Source organism: Anabrus simplex, chromosome 1 (genome assembly GCF_040414725.1).
Source record: "Anabrus simplex isolate iqAnaSimp1 chromosome 1, ASM4041472v1, whole genome shotgun sequence".
NCBI lineage: Eukaryota > Metazoa > Arthropoda > Insecta > Orthoptera > Tettigoniidae > Anabrus > Anabrus simplex.
Window position 1 is genome coordinate 1,497,382,976 of NC_090265.1, and position 27,284 is coordinate 1,497,410,259.

General features: G+C 38.5%; 2 protein-coding genes across 3 annotated transcripts in view; one reads left to right on the forward strand and one right to left on the reverse strand.

The window, feature by feature from the left end:
- The window catches only part of LOC136858442 (uncharacterized), a 257,510-nt gene extending 252,664 nt beyond the window's left edge, over window positions 1-4,846 (forward strand). The window contains exon 13 of the mRNA XM_067137987.2: window positions 1,509-4,846. Within this exon, the coding sequence (XP_066994088.2) occupies window positions 1,509-2,617 (1,109 nt within the window). The 3' untranslated portion in view covers window positions 2,618-4,846. The remainder of the gene's footprint in view (window positions 1-1,508) is intronic.
- Window positions 4,847-6,312: 1,466 nt separating this feature from the next.
- Iru (E3 ubiquitin-protein ligase Iruka) overlaps window positions 6,313-27,284 on the reverse strand; it is a 371,072-nt gene continuing 350,100 nt past the window's right edge. For both annotated transcript variants that reach the window (XM_067137986.1, XM_067137985.1), the window contains exon 8: window positions 6,313-6,709. In XM_067137986.1, coding sequence (XP_066994087.1) covers window positions 6,556-6,709 — 154 coding nt within the window. In that variant the 3' untranslated portion in view covers window positions 6,313-6,555. The remainder of the gene's footprint in view (window positions 6,710-27,284) is intronic.

The following is a 27,284-nucleotide window of genomic DNA, read 5'->3' on the forward strand; positions in this document are numbered from 1 at the left end:
GGGTTCATATTGAACAGCTTTTTAGTTTCCTGTTCCTTCATTACAGATATTTTTGTTTTTTTTTCCAAAATTTGTTTCAACTTCGTTATAGAGTCCATTAGAGGGATCTTTCTTAACTATTGAAATATTGCTTTCTGAGAAGAATTGCTCTGTTTTATCAACATACTGAATTTTGTCCATAATGACTGTAAACATTATTTTTATCAGCCTTTGTAACTATAAGATTATTATATTGAATATTTCGTTTAAGTTATTTTAATTGTCTATTATTAGTATGTTTAGGTTCATTTTTTCTATCAGAGTTGACTAAGACATCCTTTAGTTTCTTTCTAATTTCAAACCATGTTACTTCTTGTTGGTCTAGGGGTAATTCTTGTATTGATTGTTCTGTTTCTGCAACTGTATCTATCTTGTCTTTTAATTTATTGGAATGGGGCAATTATATTAGTATCCGTTACTAAGGATAGTTTCTTCTGTTATATTGTAGGGAATGTCAGATAAATTCTTAATGAGTGGATGGAAATGGGTTTCTGTTTTTGTGTTCTTCCTTGGTTTAGAAGAAATATTAGGAGAGACTTCACGTTGTTTAAATAGTGCTCTTAATTTCTTAAGCTAAATATTGTTTTAAATTTAAAATATGGTTAAGTTTAATGTTCAAGTGTTTTTGGTAAGAGTCCCATTCAGTCGGGTCCAATGACAATGGGGCTTTGAGGTGTGCCTCAAAGTTTTGAGTTTAATAAAGCTTTTTTCTTGTAGAAAAATTTCATTTCACTTTTAATCCAAATTTCATTGGTTTTCTTTTGAGTTTTGAGAATTCTCTCTGGTTTTTTGAATTTCATCTTCCTATGTCTCAAAAAAGTGGGGACGAGATTGTGAGTTAGACATTGTTTCAAAAAAGTTATGTCTTTGGCAATCTTTAATATTTAAGTTATTCTTAAATATTCGCTACTTGATTTTATAGTCATTATGGGTTTTTATCTAAAATGAAGCTGTTAAAGCTTGTTACATGTAATGTAGCTTTACACTAAACCAAGGTCACACAAAATAGGGGTTATATTGTATTACTTTCAAAATGTTTTGCATTTTTACATATATGCTTTATTTGGAAAATTATCAAATATGTTAGAAAGGAAAGATTGTAAGAGTCCAAGCAGCCAGTTTCTGAAGTGAAGCATTCTTATTTGTCAACTGACCATCCTTAGTATACTTGTTCTTTAATCTTTAACTTCTTCCTTGAGCTGAAGAGTTAACTTAGCGAAGACAAATATTATAAAATAGAATCAACTGAAGGATGACTAATGCACTGTTGATTAACTTGATTCAATATGAATTTTGATGAGTCAAGGTAAATGGATACTTGATTAAAGTTCTAGTATATTGCGTTTCAGTGCAATTATGACAGAGAAAAATATATTTCATCCCATACTCTGCAGTAGAAACAAGTGAGATTTATCTGCAAATTCCCATTGTTTTGCTCAAATGTTCTAATAGTTCTTTTTCTTTTCCAGTGGACCTAATCTTGCAAAAATTGGGACTTCAACAAATTTTACAAGAGGAATTACTGCACTTGAGTAAACCTAATAAAATAGAAACTGCACCAACTGTCTTCAACAACAATGCTAGCAGCTCTGGAGAAGAGGCGAGTGATGCTGAAAGTAACTCAGATTCTGAAGATACTGAACTGATCAAAGATCCATCAAGGCTTAAATCTGGCTATTTAGAAAGCTTAAAAGGGAAGTACGCTTCAATGAACAACATAACTTCTCGGAAATGTGCCTTCCCATCTTCAAAATCCTTGGCTGTGTCACAGAAATTAACGGCAGTTTTAGAAAATATTCGTCAAAGCAAAGATAGAAATGCATGCAAAGCAGCTGAATATCAAAGTAAAATGTCTCTAGAAAAAATGAAGAGAAGGAAAAGGAAGATCATCGTAAGTGATTCCAAGACTGATGACAGCAAGAAACAGAGATCACAAAAATATTCTGAGAAAATTCAGAGTGCAAAAAATGAGGGAAATACAACTCTGATTTCACAAAACCATCATAGTAATTTAGGTTCATGTGGTGATATTAATGAACGTGAGAAAGGACCAACATTGTCATCCTCAGTGACTGCCACAGAAGACTGGCAAAGTAATAAAACAAACATGGATGATCTTAAAAAAAAGTTCACTTTTGTAAAGAAAAGCCAAAGTAAAATCATTTGCAATGAATCAAACAAGAAAGACTTTGTAGTAGCTGAAGACCCAAGAGACAGCAGTAATAGTAAATCACCAGTCACGAAACTGTCTTCAAAAACTTATTTGAAACTTCAGCAGTTCAGCTGTAGAAATTCTGAGACTCTTCCACCTCCTACAGTACATAATAGTGATGCAGAAAAAGATAGTTCTGCACAAATGAAAAATTCCACGAATTTGGACATTTTAACCACCAGAGAAGTAAAAACTATGAAAAGTCACACTGATTCCAATCAGATCTCTGAAGAAGAGTCTAATGTTTCACAAAGACTTGAGAAAAGCAAGTTTCATACATTCAAAGAGCTCATTGACTATGGAAGATCTCTTTCCACTTCTCAGAAATCATCTGGAGAAGCAGTTACAAAAATGATGCAGACCTAATTTTATTTTGTACCAAGTTAATTACGAATAGTTCACAACTGACACGGCTGAGCAAGGATGCAAAAGATGCTGCAAAGTAGGGAGCTAAAATTATTTCCATGTTTTTGTTAGAGGAGAAAAAAATTTTCTAGCTTAAGTATCCTCCAGAACACATGTTAGCCTGACCTGACCAAGAGACTACTAATACTACTTTTTAGTATTGTTGTAATGTACTAGGACTGCCTTTTGCATTCTTGCCACTTGCATAGTTCTTCCTTATTAAGCTTGAATTGTACGTTTTCAGTGTTTAATTTGGAAAGAAATATTTATCCCTAATCTTTTGTTTAAAAGGTCGAGGTGTTAAAGAGTTTATGTACTCTGAACAATGCTAACTTTAATGCCACATTATGGTACCCTGACATGATTCTATTCGGAACTTAAGACTAAGAAAATTAAATATAACGGAAGTAATTAGACACTGTTTACTTAATACCCATCAATTTGGATTCATGCACGGGGCTTTCAACCAACAATACAATTCAGAATACTAGTAAAAATGCCATGATGGAAAGATCTTTACAGGGTTTTTATAGATCTGCAGAAAGCCTACGGCCGTGTCCTTAGGAATACAGTTTGGGCCATTCGAGAGCAGAAAGACCCAGCGATGTATGTAAGGATCATTCATTCCCTGCCTAACGAGAGTCCAAAGTGGATCTAAAACCTTGGAAAGCTTCCACGTTGAATTAGGCATGCATCAAAGATAGGCAAAGTAGGGCATGCCAACTGCTGAGTAGTCATCAATTACTTGACCGAGAATTTCATGTCAGCCTTGCCTCTGACCATGCTGTATGCAGATGACAGTCTTAATCAGCAAGAATCAAGGGCAGTCTTAGAGAGATGGTGAACAGCACTAGAATCAAATAGTTTGAGAACCAGTCAAACGAAGATAAGTACATGTAGCGTATGGTCTCCAAATAAATTAGACCATATTATACCATTTTTTATTTTTTTATAACAAACCACTAATGGTGATAGAGAAATGATCTAGGATCCTTAGTCACTACTGATGCTACGTCAGATGCAGACGTTAAACCCCACATTTACATCAGTTGGATGAAATAACATGTGCTAAATGGAATCATGTGATAGGCAGATGCTGGTAAATCAAAGGGCAGGCTGTATAAATCTCATCCACCCAACTCTTCTGTGTGGCTCTGAATGTTGGGCCAGGAAAAGCATGATCAACAACTGCACATGAGGAGTTGCAAATGTTCCAATGGTTTGCTGGCATTACTTTGAAGGATACACTCTGGAATGAACACCTGTGATGAATGTTTAAGGTCACTCCTATCAACAAGAAGCTTCAAGAGCAGTAGTTTCACTGTTATGGTTATGAATCCTACCTTATACATTGTTCCTTAGATATGGAGAAACTGAACAGAGGAATGTCAAAGGTGACCTGAAGACCTACCGATTCTGCCTTACTGAAAGAAGGGGTACCAAAAGTTATAGTGGCAGAAAGAAAAGTCTACAGTCTCGGGATTAGACGTGTCAATGGTAAGTGCTTAATTAAAAAGTAAACTCGTGTCCTCATCCCGAGGTGGTGCAGCTCTTTTCAGGCAAATCCCGGTGGAGGTGAGCTGCACATAAAGTACAGAAACTCCAGCAAAGAAGTAGTGATTTGTATTAAATTTGTTTTTAAAAACACGATTCCATCACAATCTTGCCATGTCGTGTGCTTGTGACCGATGTAGCCAGGACACACAAACCAGAACCACGAAGGCTGAACATTGGTTTTCATTGCAATCAAGTAGTCAAGAGGGTTTGATGTTCATAGGAGATATTTCTCTGCCAGATAATGTTGCACCTCCATATTAATGTTTTTCTCCAGTTCTTTATAAATATAGAATATGCATTGTCCCATGGTGTATAGTCCACCCTGCGAGTGGAAAAGACAACTACAGTAAAAGTATCCTCCTACCACTGCCTTACTATGCTCATCAACTAGTACAAACTAATGGCATATTTAACCTATTGCAGCGTAATATGAGATATGGTTTGTACTGTATCGCTGAGAATGAGACAACCTATTGTCAACACCTTGACCCACTTATAATCACAGTACTGCTAACAGTATCTTGACAGTATGTCATAGCTTCATAACAGACAAGGACATACTTTCAAGATATCTCAGATTTTCCTTCCCGTCCATATTACCAATCCCGTTACACAAAATATCCTGTTAAAAAGCTGGATGTTTAGAAGTTTATTTGAACTAAGCTGCCTTGGATATCATTCATTTGTTTATACACCCTTAATCAAGAATTCTGTTACTTGAGGATGGCAACCTATATGTAACTTACTACTACAAGAAATTAATCTTTCAGTTTTTTTATTGTTACTTTTTACCATTACAATTACAGCAAAGCATCTTTGAAACAGCATTAATATAAACAGAATTTTTACAGAACATTTCAGTGTTGTATAATTTTGATTCCTGCTGAAGGAAAGGGTGTTATTATTATGTACAATATATAAATAGCCTTTATTACACTATCTTGAAAACTATATTTAAAAAATCTTGGATTAACATCCAGATCGCTCCAAATAAAAACCTGTAGAACTGGCTTCAATTAATATATTGTTTTATAAAATGAAAAAGAGCAATAGCCTAAAATCAACTGCAGAATGTAGTTAACTTATTACAATTCAGAAAGGAATTATATGCTGAATGATCATGATTAAAATTAGAATAAATCTATTATGTGTGTGTGTGTTGCATTTGCTGTAAAATTTCACTTACAGAGTCTTTAATCAAATATTCTGATTTGCACTGCACTCATTCAAAATCACTTCATACTAAACTAAGCTTTATGAATAACCAGTCTTCCACATGTGCACGTTCATCAATAACCTTTACTTGGGCTATTAACTGGAAACCACCAGGTCACTGAAGGAAAAATGAAATGTTTTACAATCCTCCCTACGCATCAGAGAACCACGTGCTTTCTAACAGATTGTCAAACAGTCATATAATGGAATTCACATATTATCTACAAGCCAAGAAACATCAGGACTATTGTGTCATAAGAAGGCAGGTATGCAAATATTCACTTACTCATGTCCATACATTCACGATTCATACAGTTATACATATACAGGTGACATCCACACATGCCCTGATCTCAACTGTTCTGCTATATACTCAGTATTTAATATACTATAGAGAATCACTTCAGAATACAGAAACATTTCAAAGACTTTTTTTTTTTTTTTTTAATTTCAAAATGTGCCTGTATCCAGTAATTATTCATTCTACACAAGATCATAAAAGTACAAACTTCCCATACCTGGAATTTTCCTTTTTCATATTGTTTTGGTGCCTTACATATTCTCCAATCTATCAAGAATGAGGAGTGTACAATATGATGGGTTATGGAAAGCAAGGTTTAAAAAAATGGAATAATGAAACAACCTTCATAAATAACTTATTCTTAGGCTTGATTTTTTTTGTTCTACCAGTAGTATCCTATCAAAAGCAAATCATAAGCAGTATGTATGTATACACTGAAGTATGCAAGTGGACTAAAGAACATTAGTTCACAAGAATATTTAAGTATGAATAAAAATTTATGAAGATGCAGACCACCAGGAACTCAATGAGAATGAGCAACACCCTACCCACTCTAAAATGAGAAGGCATTTTGAACAAGAGATGAAAGTGACTCAGTTTAATGATCGAATTTCTGTATAAAGAAGGCATAAACTCATTGTTAGATACAATTCTACAGCATTTTCAAACAAAAATTGTTTCCTCTTAATTTGAGCACATTTCATGTTTCAATTTGTTATGCCTTTTACCATCAACACTAAAACTGAGTAAGAGTACTTTATTTGGCTATGAAAGTGTATGTGTAGTTTATACATGGAAAGTATTCTTAAGTTTAGCAAGGGAGGGGCTATTCATATTCCAAATCCATATTGAAATCGGTGCATGGATGTGAAGTGCGACTGCTGCTACTGCTACTGCCGCCAGAAGTGCTAGATGAACCAGATGATGAAGATGACGATGATGTTGAGGAGTTTCTGCTACTAGCCGAATCGTTTGCAGCCCTAAAATAATGAAAAAATATTAGTTGATTAGATAATAACCACACACACACACACACACACACACACACACACACACACACACACACACACACACACACACACACACACACACACACACACACACACACACACACACACACACACACACACACACACACACACACACACACACACACACACACACACACACACACACACAACTGAGAAAATAGTAGAGTAGATAAACTCAATAAAGAAGTACCAGCTTGTATGCATGTTATTCCATCTCGCAAGGAAACCCAAACCCTTTCACTTGTGTGTGTCCAAACTGATTGACAAGTGATACAACAACTTCAGTGGAAATGCTGTATTTGGCAATATCAAAATTAGATCTCCAATCGTATATTAAGCACCTGTTTTTGGGTATTAATGTTTAATCATTTGAGCACCACATTGACAGGAATGAAAAGCAGGGAAGCAGCCAGAGGCAGCGTGGCACGCCAGGACATCTGCCACACGCTCTCTCACACACAACAATCATTTCCTGGAGCTGTAGAGCACTCAAGGCAATATTAAACAGGCGCTACTAAATACTCCATTCCTTTGTGACATGAACTGGATGTGTTTAATTACAATAACTGGTAAAGTTATACAGAAATGTTATATATACACTGTATACGTGAACAATTTTGTACATCATTGTTTACTCATGGATACTTTTAAACTATGAAGAAAAGACAATGGAACGAGTTACTGCATCCTGCTATCTATTAATGGCTAGAATGTTGTTCAAAGCCCAATGGCCTTATTTGCTGAACATAACCATCAGGAAACTGCAATAAACAAAGCCACGGCTGATCTGGCTTCTCAGATATACAGTAAGTTTTCTGCACACAGTCATTTACCAAGAACAAGTGGAAAGATTACGTGTTTATTTTCAAAACTCATACAGTGTGCTAAAGACAAAACCATTGATTTTATTATCTGACTCCTAGGCTGAATGCTTAGGGTGGCCTTCGGTTCAGATTCCCGGCCAGATCGGGAATTTTAATCTTAAATGGTTAATTCCTTTGTCTCGAGGACTGGGTATTTTGTGCTGTCTTCATCATCTCGTCGTCCTAAAGTACTGTATACTGTTGTGTTGTGAACCACCGTATTTCAGAACATTATAGTGATCCTAGTGTTATGTTGTTCACGTTCCATTTATCCAACAACTACTGATGTACCCATGCTTCGCTACGGAATTCTGCATTGCATACGAAATTCTAGTGTACACGTGAGCAAGATTGTATTAAATTGCATAGCTCTTAACGTTACCCTAGAAACGCGACAGGGAAGTCAGCAAACACCTTTTCTCATATGACTGAGTTAGGGAATTTTCACTGTAATGGTAGACCCACTTGCATACCATCAGTCACAATCAGGTTGGAGAATTTTCATTATAATGGTAGACACTCACTCCCCACCTGGCTTTTTACATCCTCAGAAAGACTGTCTCAGTGGTTTTACGAACTGAAATGAATACACATTACTATGACATCCATAGGAATGGCACGATACAAAGCAATGCTTTCACATGAAATACTCGATCAAATGGAACACCGCAAAGTTTCTCACTTTTAACGAACAGGACTACACTGCCGATCTAACAGTCCAAATTTGCAGAGCTGGGATGACCAAGCCGCAGACAGCCGTGATTCGTGAACACTCTTCGTCTTTTTGCGGCGGGAAGAGGTTCGAATAGTGGAGACTCCCAGGGCACAAACTATGCCCTTTTACTAATCTGTTTCCTAGGAGTACCCGATGAGTCGGAAAATATAAATTCATTACACTGGCGGCGGAAAAATCTATCTGGCTTGGAGGCAATTTTTCCCTCCAAGCCAGAGGAGAAACCCCTGATAATTTGGAATAGGCCTAAAATGAATGTAGAATTTAATAAAAGTGAAGAGGAAGAAGTTTTTCTTAAACGGTTCTTTTCATGGTTGAATTTTGAGTTATTTAGTGAACTGTGGTGCTATAATTTGGAATAGGCCTAAAATGTTATTCTAGAGCAAGCCATATTACCAAGTCAGCTTCTGCCTTAACCCCTTAACTGGGGAATAGTTTCATAACATCAACCAGCCAGTGGGTAATTATTCAGCGCAACGCACACTTTTGGAATGCGTACAGAAGCGTGCAGCAGATGTAAATACAAAAAACAAAAACAAACCCCACGGCACTAAAGTCCTTGAAGGGCCTTGGCCTACCAAGCAACCGCTGTTCAGCCTGAAGGCCTGCGGAATATGAGGTATCGTGTGGTCAGCATGATTAATCCTATCTGTAGTTATTCTTGGCTTTCGAGACCGGGGTCGCTATCTCATCATCAGATAGCTCCTAAATTCTAATCGCGTTGGCCGAGTGGACCTCGAACCAGCCCTCAGGTCCAGTTAAAAATCCCTGACCTGGCCAGGAATCGAACCCGGGGCCTCCGGGTAAAAGGCAGGCACGCTACCCCTACACCACGGGCTGGCGTAGATGTAAATACTTAACAGAAGAATATATTTTACTCGATTTATTTAAATTATGAGTGATTAGTAGAAAATCAATAGCATTATATTATTGCCGTTTTTCTTGCAAACCGGAAAATATATACATATATACACAGTGTGTTCATACAAAAGTGAATTTAAAAAGTGTTCCTTTCATTATTAAAATGCCATTTTTCAAGTTTTCAGATATGCATCAATAGGTTCTACATACTTTCTGGTTCATAGGTCATTCAGAAATTGCGCACAGTGTGGTAAATACAGAAGCAAGGGCAAGCACAAAGTGCCACGTCACATTCCTCACAGTAGTAGACAGTTTCCCGTCGCCTCTGGTTTGACAGGCACACAACATAACGTTTTCTGGAGTGATTCCTACATCCGGTCGGCAGATTCTCAGATAATTCAACGTCTTTCCTAATCAAGCCATTATCACGTCACACGGAACAGTTTACAATCATATACAGACCAATTTACAAAAAGTTATCAGAACATGGACAATGGAGTTCGCGGAACAACTGTATCGTGGTAACAACAACGACGACGACAACTCGCAAATTTAGTTATTTCAATGTACATATACACAAATAAATTCTTTACGAAGAATTTGGCGCAGACCGTACGAGGCAACACGAGACAGCTGTTGGACTGCCGCCTAGGTGTGAACTACCCGACTGGCGTTAGACCGGATAAAAATGAATAGGACAGCAATAATCACATCTAATATGAATGGAATTTGTTTTAAATTACAGTAGTAGAAGTGATTAAGAATAGTCAGACGCCTATAGGAAGCTAACCCTACGTAAGAACACATTTAGAAGTACAAGAACGCCTAAAGGCGTCAAACCCAATACTCGTGCGACAGCTGTTGACGCCTTCAAACCCAGTTAAGGGGTTAAGTATGTACACTGCTCATTCAAAACAGCGCGTCAGAATAGGGATCGAATAACTGGAATACTATGAAGAACCAGTGTCTTATGTACCAGCTCTATCAGAAAATGTATGAATCAGAGGAATGGCATGCTAAAGAAGAAAGTTTTTTAACTCCCCGGCTATTTCCCGGCAATATTCGGTGAGGCTATTATACTCGGTATGCAGCAGTAATCCCATCTATGTAGGAGGTTTGAAAAGTTCTTTGTACTAGAATTAACCCTCTTAGTGCCAAGCCATTTTCTGAAATTCTGGCTAAGAATGCCAAGCTATTTTTAATGGTTCTGCAAACTTTCACAAAAATATTTATAAAAAAATTATTTTGAAAAATATATGCATTATTCTCTCAGTATTATATAAAATATACTTCGTACTTTACCAAGAAATGCTTATAAATTTGAAAAACATCTCCAATTTATTTTTAGGTTTAAGTCTAATTTTGGAAATACAGTTTGTGACATTGCCCAAATCCAAGAACATGAGTAAAATACACACACAATTCTAAACAAAACATTAAAAATTTGATTAACTACCACCTCACCAAAAAGTTTTTTTTTATCTGCTCTCACCATGTTCCTCACTGAAATCTGTGTTCGACTGTCAATCGTGCCTTGCATTGAACAATAATTTAATTCACAACACTTTTGTAGTACACAATGATTATTAGTGAAAACTGTAACAATGAACATTTTTCAACAATATACACCCTTAAAAATTACAATCAGAAATGCCTTTATTTCCAATACAGAAGTAGCCCACCAAACTTTAACCCTTGATTGTGGTGAAAAGGTATATGTTGGTATTTTTGGGTATACCTATTTGTTTCATTTACCATCAAATTTAGCAATGAAGCAGTGAAGAGGAACTGAAAATAATCTATTGGAGGGGCATTACGTGGAGGCACATGTATAGGTCCAGAGTGTTCCATGTAAATGATGGGAGTGGTAGGCCTATCGGAATGGTTCAGAAAAATTTCTCGGTAACGAACATTAGCATTCACATTGCCTTCATTATTACTGTCGTTTTCACTCGCATCTTCCATAGCTCCATCATCATTACTGTCACTTTCTGAATCACTCATATTTTTAGTCGGTCCTACAGACTGCAACTGAATACTAACCTGAACACCTGATGTACTGGGGCCAGAATAGCACTTCCCTGTCGGTACTGGTTATAATGGCGGTGTTCCTGGTATCACGTCACTAACAAAATCACTTTCCGATTCTAATTCATCTGCTATTATATCATTTTTCTCTAAAGGTGCGTTTTTCAAGATGCGACTAAAGCCGCCACGGCGGCTAGAGCCGCAACGACTGGGGTCGCCATATACGTTGGCGATACCAGCCGCAAGCGACGGGCACGTGGGGTGTTTTCTTATAGACACGACTCCAGCCGCCAGTTGTGCAGTCCAGTCCATCAGAAATGGACAAGAGCAAGGGCGATTTCGTTCGTGGCAGGGCTTTCCTTAATATTTGAATGGAAGAAGAAGAAGAAGAAGAAGAGATATTGTTAATGTGGTATCTCGGCCCGAAAAAAAGGAAAGTCAACAGTATATTTGCATCGCACTATAAGAAACGATGATATAACATTTTAATTAACAGGCATCTTTTACGTGATGAGACAAAGTACAGGAAGTATTTCAGACTGAGTGTTAGTTTAGTTATATTCTCGAACTTATAAAAAGTGAAATTTTGAAAACCCCGTACAATTGGTACAATAAACCTATCAGCCCAGCTGAGAAACTTACACTCACTCTCAGGTACGGACATTTTAATCTAAAGACGTCAAGATTATTTTGCTAATGGCTTTATGTCGCACCGACACAGACTGGTCTTATGGCGACGATGGCATAGGAAAGGACTTGGAGTTAGAAGGAAGCGGCCGTGGCCACATTAAGGTACAGCCCCAGCATTTGCCTGGTGTAAAAATGGAAAACCATCTTCAGGACTGCCGACAGCGGGATTCCCACAGCTGCGTACCCCTAACAGCACGGTCAACTCGCCCGGTAAACTTCAAGTTTAACAAACCCACAACTTAATTGAGTGACACAACATTAATTGCAGCAATATGTTAATTATTTACATATTTAGACATTACGTTATTATTGGATTGCCCAAAAAAAAAGATTCAATGGATCCATTAAAGAACTACATAGTGCCTCTACAGAAGCAGTGGACTGGCTGAAAAGTCTGGACATTAAGTTTTGAATGCTGACTTGTAAATCACATACTTATTTAAGAAATATGTATTTATATGTACTTATAATGTATCCTTGTTTTGCCATACGAAATAATAATAATAATAATAATAATAATAATAATATTTAGACATGCCATTCCATCGGTGTAATTTCGTGGAAGCGATATAATTTAATTTATGCAGTTGCAAAACTGTCTAGCATACTACTACTCAATCTAGGGAATGAAGGAATCAATAGAAACGCATAAAAATAATAATGCAGAGTGGGATTTACATGTTATTTAAAAGTACATATTGCACTGCATATTCATTCCTATAAATTATGATCCAGTAATCTTAACAAGATATCATGCACGGCTGGGCTTTTATCGGGCCTTGGTTGACAGAGGAGAATGGCAGAGAGATGTTGAGCAATATTCACTTGCTTCTGTCGCAGCGACTGCGGCCACCAGCACTGCTCACTGCACCAGCGTGGCGGCTCAAGCCGCAATCGCCGCCAGTCGCAGACCAAATTCAAACTGCGCATGCGCGGAGATGGAGGCTGCTGTCGCCGTGCGGCTACAATCGCACCTTAAATAAGCTATTAGCTTATAGTCGTTCACGCGGCAACTAAACTACCTATATTAGAGCTCGCCATGTTGTCAACATCTCGGAGCCTGTGAATATCACAGATTATTAACTCCCTCCGTTCCTGTCAAAGATCTCCAAGGCCAAAACTATGCCACTCTCATGAAAGCTTGAAACCTCAGCTTTCTAATGGAATGAAACACCCGGAGGCATCTGTTAACACAAGCCGTTGAAATCATCGCGCCGATTCAGTCGGCTCTGGCATTTTTCACGCGAGGAGCGAAAGCCGATCTGATCGGTGCGTGGCATTCAGGTGGTTAAGTATCTTACCTTGGTGGAACTGCTTTTATTTTTCAACGTGTCTCCCTGTAGACTAATGCATTTGGTCCAGCGATGTTCCAATGCCTTGATCCCATCTCAAAAATGAGATTCCTCCAGGCCTGCAAAATACCTCTCCAATTCGGCTGTCAGTTCTTCCCATGTAGAAAATCTCCGTCCACTGAGGAAAATTTTCAGCTTGGGGAATAGATGAAAGTCTGATGGGGCCAAATCAGGTGAATAAGGTGGATGTGGCAACAATTCATACCCCAGTTCATGAAGTTTTGCCATGGCAATAACACTTGTGTGCGGCGGAGCGTTGTCCTGATGAAAGATGACCTTTTTCCTTGCCAAACCAGGCCTTGTTTCGAGTATCTTTTCCTGTAGTTGGTTTATGAGGTTTGCATAGTATTGCCCCGTAATTGTTTGGCCAGTAGGAAGTTAATCTATCAGCAGAATGCCTTTTGCATCCCAGAAAACTGACATCCCTACAGCTTCAGCAATCTCCCGCATTTTCAGTCAACGATCCTCCATGACCATTTTATGCACTTTTGCGATAAATTCTGGGGTCGTAACACTTTTTGGCCGTCCACTACGCGGATCATCATCCAAGCTCTCCCGACCAAATTTAAACTCGCTGGTCCACTTGGCAACAGTTGAAAATGAAGGAGCAGAGTCCCCCAGTGTGTTCTGAAAGTCGGCATGAATTTCCTTTGCTTTCATACCTTTCTTTACAAAGTATTTAATCACTGCTCGAATCTCAGTTTTTTCCATTGTCACAAATCACTACGCGGGAACAACAACAAAGAGTCATCACTACCACACTCCTGCAGCTAGAGCGCTGACGCGCCACGTGTTCACTCACAAAGGATGTGCGATTATTGCACGGGAACCTCGTTGCTCTAGCACTGACATCTAGCGGTGATTCCGAGAACTTTTCAAACCGTCCTCGTATCAGAGTTGAGAGGCAGCATAAGAGACAAATAACATCACAACAAAAAATGGTCAATGTAATGATATTGTTGATCAATGTTATGCGCTTTCGATGTTGTTGTAGGCCTTCAATTTAGTTTTCTTCCGACTCTGAAATACCACTCTTATCATAGTCGGTACCGTAAAACTGAATAAGACACAAAAGATCGGAAATTGTATTCTCTGTAACTTTTGTTATGTAGTACTTTTCGATAGGACCAATTACATAGGTATTTAAAAATTAAATTTTATGCGTCTAGGGTGAATAAAATTGTTTACATATTAGACTGCAATTTCTTATTCCCAGACTCTATATACCGATTTTCATTAAATTCTGTTAACCCATTTTCTCGTGGCTCAGCATCGATATGGACATAGCAACCAAAATACAAATTCATGAATATCTGTGTTATCATAGCTGGTACAGTAAAAATGTATGAGACATAAATGGTCAGAAATTTAATTCTATGTAACTTTGGTTGTGTAGTATTTATCGATACATAATATAAATATTTGAGAATTAAAATTTTAGGCCTTCCCCTAAACTACCATTTTATTCAGCCACTGCCTGCTCGATATGCATCCCATGGCTGCTTATACTGCCTGCTCATTACAACATTTTAACATGGCACTAAATGAAACATCCCGTTTACAAATACCTGCAGCAGGTGGCAGCACCAACTGGCTCCAGACCTGTCGGAATGAAATAGCGGGAAATAGGATACTTGTTTTCAATGAAAATGGTGTACAGCTGCGTGCCTTTCTGCAAATCAAAGAACAGGAAACAAGAATGCCGTGATATTTCATTCCATGAAATACCTTCAAGTACACAACTGTGTCGAAAATGGTTAAGTATTATATCCAGGGAAGGAAACAGCAAGGGAAGTAAATGGATTCCTTCTGATTATTCCGTGGTGTGCAGTCTACATTTCGTAAATGACAATTTCAAAGTGACCAGCAAAACGCGAAAATTAAAAACAGGATCTGTACCCAGGCCTTTTCTTGATTATCCAGGTTATAAACAACCGCTAATTTCAGCGATGATTAAGAGACGGGATTCAAGCTCAGAGACGTCTAACAAGAGCTCTTCAAACATCATTGCAGAAAATGGTAAGCGTTATATAGGGATTGAAGTATTACATACTAAGTAATATAATTTCTGGGGACAATTGTACTGTTAATGTGAAGGTACAAAACAGAATAATATGCTGTCATAAATTCCATTGTCCACCTCTGTGGTGTAGTGGTTAGTGTGATTAGTTGCCACCCCCGGAGGCCCGGGTTTGATTCCCGGCTCTGCCACAAATTTTTTTAAAGTGTTACGAGGGCTGGAACGGGGTCCACTCAGCCTTGGGAGGTCAACTGAGTAGAGGTGGGTTCGATTCCCACCTCAGCCATCCTGGAAGTGGTTTTCCATGGTTTCCCACTTCTCCTCCAGGCAAATGCCGGGATGGTACCTAACTTAAGGCCACAGCCACTTCCTTCCCTCTTCCAATCTTCCCATTACCCGCAAGGCCCCTGTTCAGCATAGCAGGTGAGGTACTGGTCATCCTCCCCAGTTGTATCCCTCCGATCCAGAGTCTGAAGCTCCAGGACACTGCCCTTGAGGCGGTAGAGCTGGGATCCCTCGCAGAGTCCGAGGGAAAAGCCAACCCTGGAGGGTAAGCAGATTAAGATTCCATTATGAGTCGTTTGCTAGCAGTATAAAATCGTGTCAATACCCTGCTCTTTTTATTACTATTATCATTTACGCAAGTAGGGCCTATTTAGTTGTTTCGGTTTTACAGTTATAGGTAAACTAATGTCAGGTTCTCTCCACCGATGGTGCTAACGTTATCCACAAGCAAAATTAAAAATTTTCTGCCTCAGTATTCTCTCCCGGACTTGACGAAACAGAACCAGTGTTGCTCCTTGAGTATGTCCAACTCGTTGGCTGAATGGTCAGCATACTGGCCTTTGGTTCAGAGGGTCCCGGGTTCGATTCCTGGCCGGATCGAGGATTTTAACGTTAATTGGTTAATTCCAGTGGCTCGGGGGCTGGGTGTGTGTGGCGTCTTCAGCATTAGAAATCATTCTAGGTAGGGCCTTTATCTTCACAGACATGCAAGTTGCCTAATAGGCCATCTATTATTATTCCCTGAGCATGTACTTGATTTACTGGAAGATTTTCATAAGCCCCCTGAATCAGTGTGTGTCACTTTGGAAACTGCTTACCAGGCATTAGTGTGTGGTTATTTAGTGCGTGTAATCGAAGAAAAAACAGAATGCAGCACGTGCTTGAATAACGTTTCCACCTCATTTAATGCATCCCCATTGATGAACTTAATCAGTCAGATAGAGGAGGCCTGCGCTATCCCCAGGAACGATTTATTGGCCTAATTATGGGGCTACAGAAATTTGTTGAGGTGGCTCTATCGTACTGCAAGAACTCTGCAACTCTGCTCCAGACTATAAAAAACTATGTTCTACCTTCTTTGTGCCAATGTCAGATTTTAAAGTGTTTTAGTAACAATAAGCACCAGGAACTTGTGTCAGAAACTGTGCTGGCCAAATTCGTGAAACCTCTACTTAGTAATGTAGGGAAGTACCATACAGACAAAGTTTCCAGGTCTTCTTGTTCGTCGAAACCTCTTTCTCGAAAAGTGCTGAAGCTATAACTCTCTACAGCACTACTTTATATGTAAAATTCTTTAATTTTTCTCTTACTTTCAGATTTTAAATTTTGCTGGTATGCTTATCTAGTTGTATTCACGCGATAACTGGGTATGTCTGGTGCTGCCATCTAGCGGCAGATTGTTTGCAAGTCGTGTTACACATTTGAATATGGAATGAGCAGGCAGTATAAGCAGCCATCGGATGCAGATCAATCACACAGTGTATTCAGCATGAATAAAATAATTTGTAGCCTAGATTGTAGCAAATTCTTCTCCGACTTCGTATACCAGTTTTCAATGAGATAGGAACACTAATAACGTAAATCTTTAAGAATTAAATGTTAAGCCTTCCCCTTAACTACCATTTTGCTCAACATGAGTAAAATTATTTATAGCCTACATTGTAGTGACTTATTCCCTGACTTTGGATACCAATTTTTATTAAGATAAGACCACTAATAACATAAATATTTGAAAATTAAATTTTAGGCCTTCCCCTAAACTACCATTTCTCTCAGTGTGAATAAAATTATTTATGGCTTGAATTGTAGCGAGTTATTCCTCGACTTTGCATTCCGATTTTCATTAAATTCTCTTTAGCCGTTTTCTAGTGATGCGTGTACATACATACAGACAGACACACAGAAATTACAGAAAATAAAAAAGTTCATTTCCTTGTTACTGTGCACATGACCGATACAGAAATACCATTATTTTCAAATTCTGAGCAATGTACAGACAAAACCCTTATTATATATATATATATATATATATAATCTATACAATCTATATATATCTATATATATATATAGATATATATATATAGATTGTGTGCTCCTTCCCTGCGAACCATATGACCTTGTCGCGGTGGGGAGGAGGAGGCTTGCGTGTCCCAATGAAGCAGATAGCTGAGCCGCAGATGCAACCATACTGGATGGGTATCTGTCGAGAGACCAGACTAAGGAATGGTTCATCGAAAAGGGCGTAGCAGCCTTTCGTAAGTTGCAAGGGCGGCAGTTTAGATGATTGACTGATATGGCCTTGTAATAATACTCAAGCTGTGTTGATACTGCTACAGAGCTGAATGCAACGGGAAACTACAGCCATAACTAACTCCCAAGGACATGCAGCTCTCTCTGTATGAATGATGTACTGATGATGGCTTCCTTCTGGGTAAAATATTCCAGAGGTAAACTAGTCCCCATTTGGATCTCCGGGTGGGGACTACACGAGAGGGGGCGATCATCAGGAAGATGGATACCGACATTCTGCGAGTCGGAGCGTGGAATGTTAGAAGTTTGAATCGTTGTGGTAGATCAGAGAATCTGAAAAGGGAGATGGACAGATTAAAGTTAGATGTAGTTGGTATAAGTGAAGTACCTTGGCAGGAAGAACAGAATTTTTGGTCAGGCGACTACCGAATTATCAACACAAAATCAAACAGGGGAAATGCAGGAGTTGGTTTAATAATGAACAAGAAAATAGGGCAGTGGCTAAGCTACTACGACCAGCATAGTGAAAGAATTATTGTCATCAAGATAGACACCAAACCAATGCCCATCACAATAGTGTAGGTCTATATGCCTACTAGCTCAGCGGATGATGAAATCGAAAGAACATATGAAGAGATAGAAGATTTAATACAATATGTAAAAGGTGACGAGAATCTAAATTGTGATGGGAGACTGGAAAGCAGTGGTAGGCCAAGGAAGAGAAGGTAATACAGTAGGAGAATTTGGATTGGGAAGGAACGAAAGAGGAAGTCGGCTGGTTGAATTCTGCTCTAACCATAATTTAGTCCTTGCCAATACTTGGTTCAAACACCACAAGCGACGGTTTTATACGTGGGCGAGACCTGGAGACACTGGAAGGTATCAAATAGACTTCATTATGATTAGGCAGAGATTCAGAAACCAGGTGTTAGATTGCAAAATTTTCCCAGGAGCAGACGTGGACTATGACCACAACTTGTTGGTCATGAAATGCCATCTGAAGCTGAAGAAATTGAAGAAAGGAAAGAAAGCAAAGAGATGGGATTTAGAAAGAAAAGAGCGTGAGGGATTGTTTCACGGAACATGTTACAAAAGGCATAAAGGAAAAGACTGATGGAAACACAATAGAGGAAGAGTGGATAGTCATAAAAAATGAAGTCAGCAGGGCTGCTGAAGAAATGTTAGGAAGGAAGAAAAGATCAACTAAGAATCAGTGGATAACTCGGGAGATACTAGACTTGAGTGATGAATGACGAAAATACAAGAACGCTAGAAATGAAGAGGGCAGAAAAGAATACAGGCGATTAAAGAATCAAGTGGATAGAAAGTACAAGGTAGCTAAGGAAGACTGGCTGAAGGAGAAGTGCAAGGATATTGAAGGTTGTATGGTCCTAGGAAAGGTAGATGCTGCATACAGGAAAATCAAGAAAACCTTTGGAGAAAGGAAGTCTAGGTGTATGAATATTAGAGCTGAGATGGAAAGCCACTTCCAGGAAAAGAAGACAAAGCAGAAAGATGGCAGGAGCATATCCAACAATTGTATCAAGGTGAAGATATAGATAATTTGTTTCTGGAACAAGAAGAGGCTGTTGATGCTGATGAAATGGGAGACCCAATTTTGAGGTCAGAGTTTGACAGAGCTGTGAGTGTCCTAAATAGGAACAGGGCACCAGGAATTGATGACATTCCCTCTGAATTACTGACTGCCTTAGGAGAAACCAGCATGGCAAGGCTATTCCATTTAGTGTGTAGGATGTATGAGACAGGAGAAGTCCCATCGGATTTTCGGCAGAATGTTATTATACCTATTCCCAAGAAAGCCGGTGTTGACAGGTGTGAAAAACTATCGCACCATTAGTTTAGTATCTCATGCCTGCAAAATTTTAACATGTATTATTTACAGAAGAATGGAAAAAAAAGTTGAAGGTGAGTTGGGAGAAGATCAATTTGGCTTCAGAAGAAATGTAGGAACACGTGAAGCAATCCTGACTTTACATCTGATCTTAGAGGACCGAATCAAGAAGGACAATCCCACGTACAGGGCATTCATAGATCTAGAAACGGCATTCAACAATGTTGATTGGACCAAGCTATTTAAGATTCTGACGGTGACTGGGATCAAATACTGAGAACGAAGAATTATCTACAATCTGTATAAAAATCAGTGTGCAGTGATAAGAATCGAGGGCTTTGAAAAAGAAGCAGCAATCCAGAAAGGAGTGAGGCAAGGTTGCAGTTTGTCCCACCTCCTTTTCAATGTTTACATAGAATAGGCAGTAAAGGAAATCAAAAAGAATTTGGAAAGGGAATCACAATCCAAGGAGAAGAATTCAAAACCTTGAGATTTGCCAATGATATTGTTATTTTATCAGAGACTGCAGAAGATATCGAGAAGGTGCTGAATGGTATGGATGAAGTCTTGGATAAGGAGTATAAGATGAAAATAAATAAGTCCAAAACAAAAGTAATGGAGTGCAGTCGAATGACGGCAGGTGATGCAGGGAATATTAAATTAGGAAATGAAGTCTTAAAGGAAGTATATGGGTAGATAGTTGTAGATAATTCTTTGTTCTCAGTATTTGATCCCAATTGCCTTCAGAATCCAATCAACATTGTCGAATGCCTTTTCTAGATCTATGAATGCCCTGGGTAGTAAAATATTTAATGATGGCAGAAGTAAGGACGACATAAAATGCAGACTAGCAGAAGCAAGGAAGAGCTTTCTTAGGAAAAGAAATTTGCTCGCTTCAAACATTGATATAGGAATTAGAAAGATGTTTTTGAAGACTTTTGTGTGGAGCGTGGCATTATATGGAAGTGAAACATGGACGATAACTAGCTCAGAAAGAAACAGAAGAATGCTGAAGGTGAGATGGATGGATCGACTCACAAATGAAGAGATACTGAATCGAATTGGCGAGAGAAGATCGATTTGGCTAAATTTGACGAGAGGAAGAGATAGAATGATAGGACACATCTTAAGACACCCAGGACTTGTTCAGTTGGTTTTTGAAGGAATTGTAGGTGGTAAGAATGGTAGGGGTAGACCAAGGTATGAATATGACAAGCAGATTAGAGTAGATGTAGGATGCAGTAGTTACGTAGAAATGAAAAGGTTAGCAGAGGATAGGGTGGCATGGAAGGCTGCATCAAACCAGTCTATGGACTGATGACTCAAACAACAATAGATTGTGTACCGAGTCCAGATTTCACTACTTCTGCCGCTTTCTGTTCGTCAGTGGGGTTGCAGGTGCGACTATATCGTAATGTAGATTTGACGCTGTTTTATGGCCAGATGCCCTTCCTAATGCCAACCCTATTCAGAGGGATGTAATCATTATTGCATGTTTCTGTGGAGGTTGATTCCAGATTTCATTTTTTTTTTTTGTGAATAAACTCAAATTCATTCCTGCAAAAGATATTAAAGGGGAGTTATGACAATTTAGAAATGTATATTTTGATTCTATTTATACCAAATTAGAGATTTGTAGGTGTACTGGTTCAAACAACTTTTCAGTTTTCTCTTACACAGTACTAGCAAGATACCCATGCTTTTCTATGGTTTTAAACTGAAAGTTATCTTTCAAAATTTTGCATTTTGGAGTCTCTCGTTGGCCAGCCTATAAAATACACCCTTAGTTTATATGTCAAACAGTTTTGAAGGAATGTTTACTTATTTTCGGATTTCACACTCAGTGGAACACCATAGAATTGGAATGTTTTAAAACCGTATGTTATTTAACATCTAGGGCATAGATGTGACCAACTTGTGAAAATGACTTTGTACATTGAAAAATAATGGAGTAATGAATGTTTTATTTTCTGGGTGGAATGTAAAAACAATATTTCTGCAACACCTAGGACATGGAAGACCAAATTTGATATAAAAGTTTTAGTTTGTGCGTGAAGCATTTTTGGAAAAAATGGATATTATAATTTTCACAGCCAACTCCATCCAAACTTCTTAGGTGTGAAACACTCTGTAATCAGGCTAAGTTGCTCAGATGGTTTAGGCGCAAGCTTCGTGGGCCCCAGCTGACAGGTTAGATCCTTGCTCAGTCCGGTGGTATTGAAGGTGTTCAAATACATCAGCCCCGTGTCGGTAGATTTATCGGCACGTAAAAGAACTCTCGCAGGATAAAATTCTGGCACCTCAAGGTCTCCAAAAACCATAAAAGTAGTTAGTGGGATGTATTTGTGGAGCTAACCTCATTTAACCCGTTAGGGCTGGAATGTTTTAAAATATTTCCTTTCCACAACTAGGATTTAAAAATATATACTGCCATTTGGAATTTTATCTCCATACGTTGAACGGTTTTGGAGGAATGAGTATTTTTGTTTTCGGGTCTTAACCCCCATTTAAGAGAGATTAATATTTTTTCACACCAGGCAAATGCTGGGGCTGTACCTTAATTATGGACACAGTCACTTCCTTTCTGATTCTAGCCCTTTCCTATTGCATCGTCATCGTAAGACCTATCTGTGGCAGTTGTGACTTAAAGAAAATTGTAAAAAAAATAATAATAATTGCAATTAACATTTTCAAACATTGTGTTATTTAACACCTATAATTTGAAATAGCGTGCTCTTTGGTGGCCTTATTTGATTCAATTTCGGGTATAAAGTTCAAAGCATTAAATCCATCATAATATCTCTCGATCACTCCAGGCTTATTACTTATGTTTGCAACTTTCAGGATTAGGCTACAGGATAACTCAGGAATATCTCCTAGAGCGCTCTGAACCTCGCAACTTGCACCACGTGGACATCTCTTGCAAGTGGTCATTATTGTTTAGCAAGAAGAAAATGGCAGTTTTGGCCAAAGGGTTAAGGAAAGCTTGTTCGAAGCCTCTAAAACTCGATTTGTGGGTGGGTCAGACAACATTAAATTGGTATTATTTGAAGGAAAAGAAATATCTGTAAATACAATTCAAAAGGGTGTTACGGGACTCATCCTGCCTAGATATTTTTGGATTCCATATATGGAAGTAGTTAATCAGGATGTTCTATAGTCTTTCTCAGCATGTCAGAGTCTAGGAAAGCAATCGCAAGCAATGTATTCTGAAATACTACCTGTTCCGAAACATTTCTCTTTCGTACATTAGACTGTTCCCCCGTGAGGTTTGTAGTAGACAGCCTGGAGGTAAGGACAACCAAACGTTTAGCCATATACAAATATCACGCCAGCCATAATGCGCCTAATTAGATATACAAACTCAATGGAATAACTATAGATAGCAGTAAATTTCTTGGTTTAATCCCTGTACTGCAGTTGCTCGATTCCTTCTATGTCAGTGTTGTCATCGGTATTTGTGTCTGGCAAAGTCGATAAAGCATTCAAGGACTTCCTCTGCAGCTTCCACATACGCATATTAGCTTCCTCCATATTGATAACATGTTAAACGCACAATTTTCTGCAGTCAGCAGTGACAGTATCGAGTCCTTCAATCAATAGTTATAGCACTTCCTCAATGGTAAAACTGACATTATTTTGAGCCATGTCCCTTAACCTGGCCCCATACAAGCTCTGTTGGGTTTAAGGAGGAATGATACAGAGGTCTTCTTGATACAAGTCGGCCTGACTCCATTGCGGCCTTGTCAAAAGGTACTCGTTACAAGCATCACATCACGAATGTGCTGTGGTACGTACTGGCACCAGGAGTTCAACTTTAGTGCACTCCGGGTCATAGCAAATTCCTTTCATGTCTAGCCAGTTCTGTATGTTACAGTTTCTCCACGACTTGTTCAGAATTCTCTTGACTTTAACAGAGTGGTAGGCAGCATTGTCTAAAACAATCACAGCATTGCTTTCTAGCTGGGCAAGAATGTCAACAAACCCTTTCTTGAATACATTTCCGTCCATTTCCTCATGATAATCTTTTGTAGACTTAGACTCGAATAATAACAACAACCACCTCTTCCACAAAACCGTTTTTATTTCCTATGTGAAGAACAATAAGCTCTTTACCCTCGCCAGAGAGAAATTTCAACCTACTCTATAATGACCTGAGAAAACAATCTTTGCTAGATTTTATAGTTCCACTTTCTAAATTTTCATAGGATTATAAGAAATAAGGGAATGAGGGATAAAATACGGTGGTTAATGGGGATACATAAAAATAAAACATATAGACAAAACAAAATAAATGTTAAGTATGTGCTGAAGAAATGGGATAGGTACACCTTATAAAAAATTGTTCAGAGATACAGCAAATACAAGAGAAATTTATAGATGAGGAGGATGTAAGAAAAATTGGTAACGAAAATCAGCTGTATACAATTGTAAAGTTATTGAACAGAGAATGGATGCACCCGGGAAGAATCACAAAATTATTTAACATTAGGGGAATGTGGAGTAGGAAACTGAGGGAAGGAAATGATGCGATTACATGTCAGCCAGGAACTGAATTGAGCCTAAGGTAATCTAGACAATATCACTCCGTTGAAGTCTAGAGACATTAGGTACGTAGAAGTAAGGTATAGTATAGAACTACCTTGAAGTAGTAGTTCTATTAGTCTGCATGTACCCTATTTTTGCCGTATTGCCAATAGTCTGAAAAGACAATATTGAGATTCATTGAGGTTTTCTTAGCATTTTATATTAATATTCATTGACGTTTTGGTTTTTCTTTTGAAGTTCCAAGATAGCGGGTTCAAACCCGGCAAAGGTAGTCGGATTTTTGAAGGGCAGAAAAAAAGTCCATTCGATACTCCATGTCGTACGATGTCGGCAGGAAAAGATCGCTGGTGGTACATTTGGTATTTACCCGACAAAATTCATTAAATCTCAGCCATAGACGCCCAAGAGAGATCTGGTTTACTCAGTCTGGCATCTAGTGGGCCTAGAGTAAAACAGAACATCGAAATTGACAAGCAGACAGCCAGATGGCGTCAAGTCAAAATGTCTGCACACGGTAGCTGAGGCCATGCGATTATGTTTATTATTTATCACAAATTATGAAGTGATTACAATAAACAATGCCCACTTCCTAATCTATGGTTTCTGAGATTATGGGAGACTGGTATCTTCAATTTTTTTGATAAATTTTCATAGTAGTGTGCCCTGTATATACCCAAGTTTCATGAAGGAAATACATAGAACTACCCTCTTCACAAAATTTCTGTATCTGACAAATACTTTCCTTTTCACAACACTATTTCATCCTGTTCAATAAGCACCCACTGGCAATTTCGAGACACATAAGTGAAGTTTATAAAGTCTGCAGAGTTGCATGAGAAAATGTATGCAATGCATTCTCACTATTAACTGGGCCTAATATTTTATTAGAAGTTGGTATTTCATTTCTTAAAAAGAAGTCTCAAATTTTTTGTAAAACCGTCATATTTTTACTTAGCTTTGTATGTTTTCTTGGGATCAACCAGTTTCCTATCAACCTTATGTTCTTTCCTAGCAAGGTAAAGCCCTGCCTTAGAAACACCTGTTACATCGCCCATTGCATGTGTTACTTCATCCAGAGTACTTCTAGGATTTTCTTCACGAAATTTGGAAAACACATTTAACACAAGTCTTCTCGCCACTTGTTAGTGATTTTTTTTTTTTTTTTTTTTCCACAGACTGCAGGCTTTCGGCACAATCTGCCATTAAGACCAAGTCGTCAGCATAGGCCAGACAGCTTACTATACTTCCACCTTACTGAATCCCTCCCTGCCACTTTATATCTTTCAACATATGATCCATGTAAACTACGAACAACAAAGGTGAAAGATTACAGACTTGTCTAACCAAAGTAAGTACCCTGAACCAATAACTCATTCTACCATCAATTCTCACTGCAGAATGATCCCATAGTCCCCCAGTATGGTGAACACCTTTTTCCTCAGTACCCTGTCATATGCTTTCTCTAGATCTATGAAACATAACACAACTGTCTATTCCTCTCGTAGCATTTTTCAATGACCTGGTACATACTGAAAATCTGATCCCGACAGCCCCTCTTGTTGTCTGAAACCAGACTGGTTTTTATCCAACTTCCTCTCAACCACTGATTGCACCCTCCCTTCCAAGATGCCAGTGAATACTTTGCCTGGTATACTAATCAATTCGGTACCTCGATAGTTGTTGCAATTACTGCTTTTGTTCAATCTGAAGGCACCTTACCAACACTCCATGCTAATCTCATTAATCTACGAAGCCATTTCATCCCTGCCTTCCCACTATACTTCACTATCTATTCCTGTTGCTTTATGACATTGGAGTTTATTTACCATCCTTTCCACTTCCTCAAGCGTAATTTCAACAACATCAATTTCCTCCTCCCCATGAACTCGGTTGTTCCCGACACCACCATGAAGATTTTCTTTTATGTTGAAAGATTTTCAAAATATTCCCTCTACCTGTCCAGTGATTCCCTGGGATCTATTATGAGTTCTCCTGAATTACCCAAAACACTGTTCATTTCCTTTTTCCCTCCATTCCTAAGATTCTTTACAACTGTCCAGAAAGTTTCTGCTGCTGCTTGAGGTAGCCTTTCCAGGTTATTACCAAAATCCACCCATGACTTCTTTTTGGATGCAACAACTATTTGTTTCGCTCTGTTTCTTTCATCCTATGTACAATGTGCTTTCTGCATCAGCCCTTGTTTGGAGCCATTTCTGATAAGCCTTTTTATATTTACAAGCTGCTCTCACTTCATCATTCCACCAAGATGTTTGATTTTTCCCATCTTTACACACAGTTGTTCCTAGGCATTCCCTTGCTGTTGCTACTATAGCATCTCTGTATGCCACCCGTTCTCTTTCTTTATCCTGAAATTTCCTCACTGTCCACTGTTCAGAACGTCTCACTAATTATATCCATGTACTTCTGTCCAATTTCCTCATCCTGGAGATGTTCTACCCTTATCTGTTTGGAGACAAATTTCACTTTCTCTATCCTAGGCCTAGAGATACTTAGTTCACCACAGATCAGATATTGGTCTGTATCATCTAAAAATTTCTGAGAAACCCGTGCATTCCTAACAGACTTCCTGAATTCAAAGTTGGTTAAGATATAGTTATTTGGAGCTGGTACCCCTACCCTCCCATGTGCAACAGTGAATAGCCTTATGCTTGAAGAATGTATTCGTAACTGCTAACCCCATACTAGCACAGAAGTCCAGCAGACTCTTCCCATTCCTATTAGCTTCCGTATCTTCCCCACATTTACCAATCACCCTTTCGTATCCTTCAGTTCTATTTCCAACTCTCACATTGAAATCGCCCATTAGCGCTATCCTATCCTTGCTGTTGATCCTGACTACAATGTTACTCTATCGTTCATAAAACTTGTCAAATTAATCCTCATCTGAACCCTTACATGGTGGATACACTGAGACAATTCTAGTTGTAATTCCTCCAACTGCCAAATCTACCCACACCATTCGCTCGTTTACGTGCCTAATAGCAACTATGTTCCGTGCAATAGTATTCCTGATGAACAGCC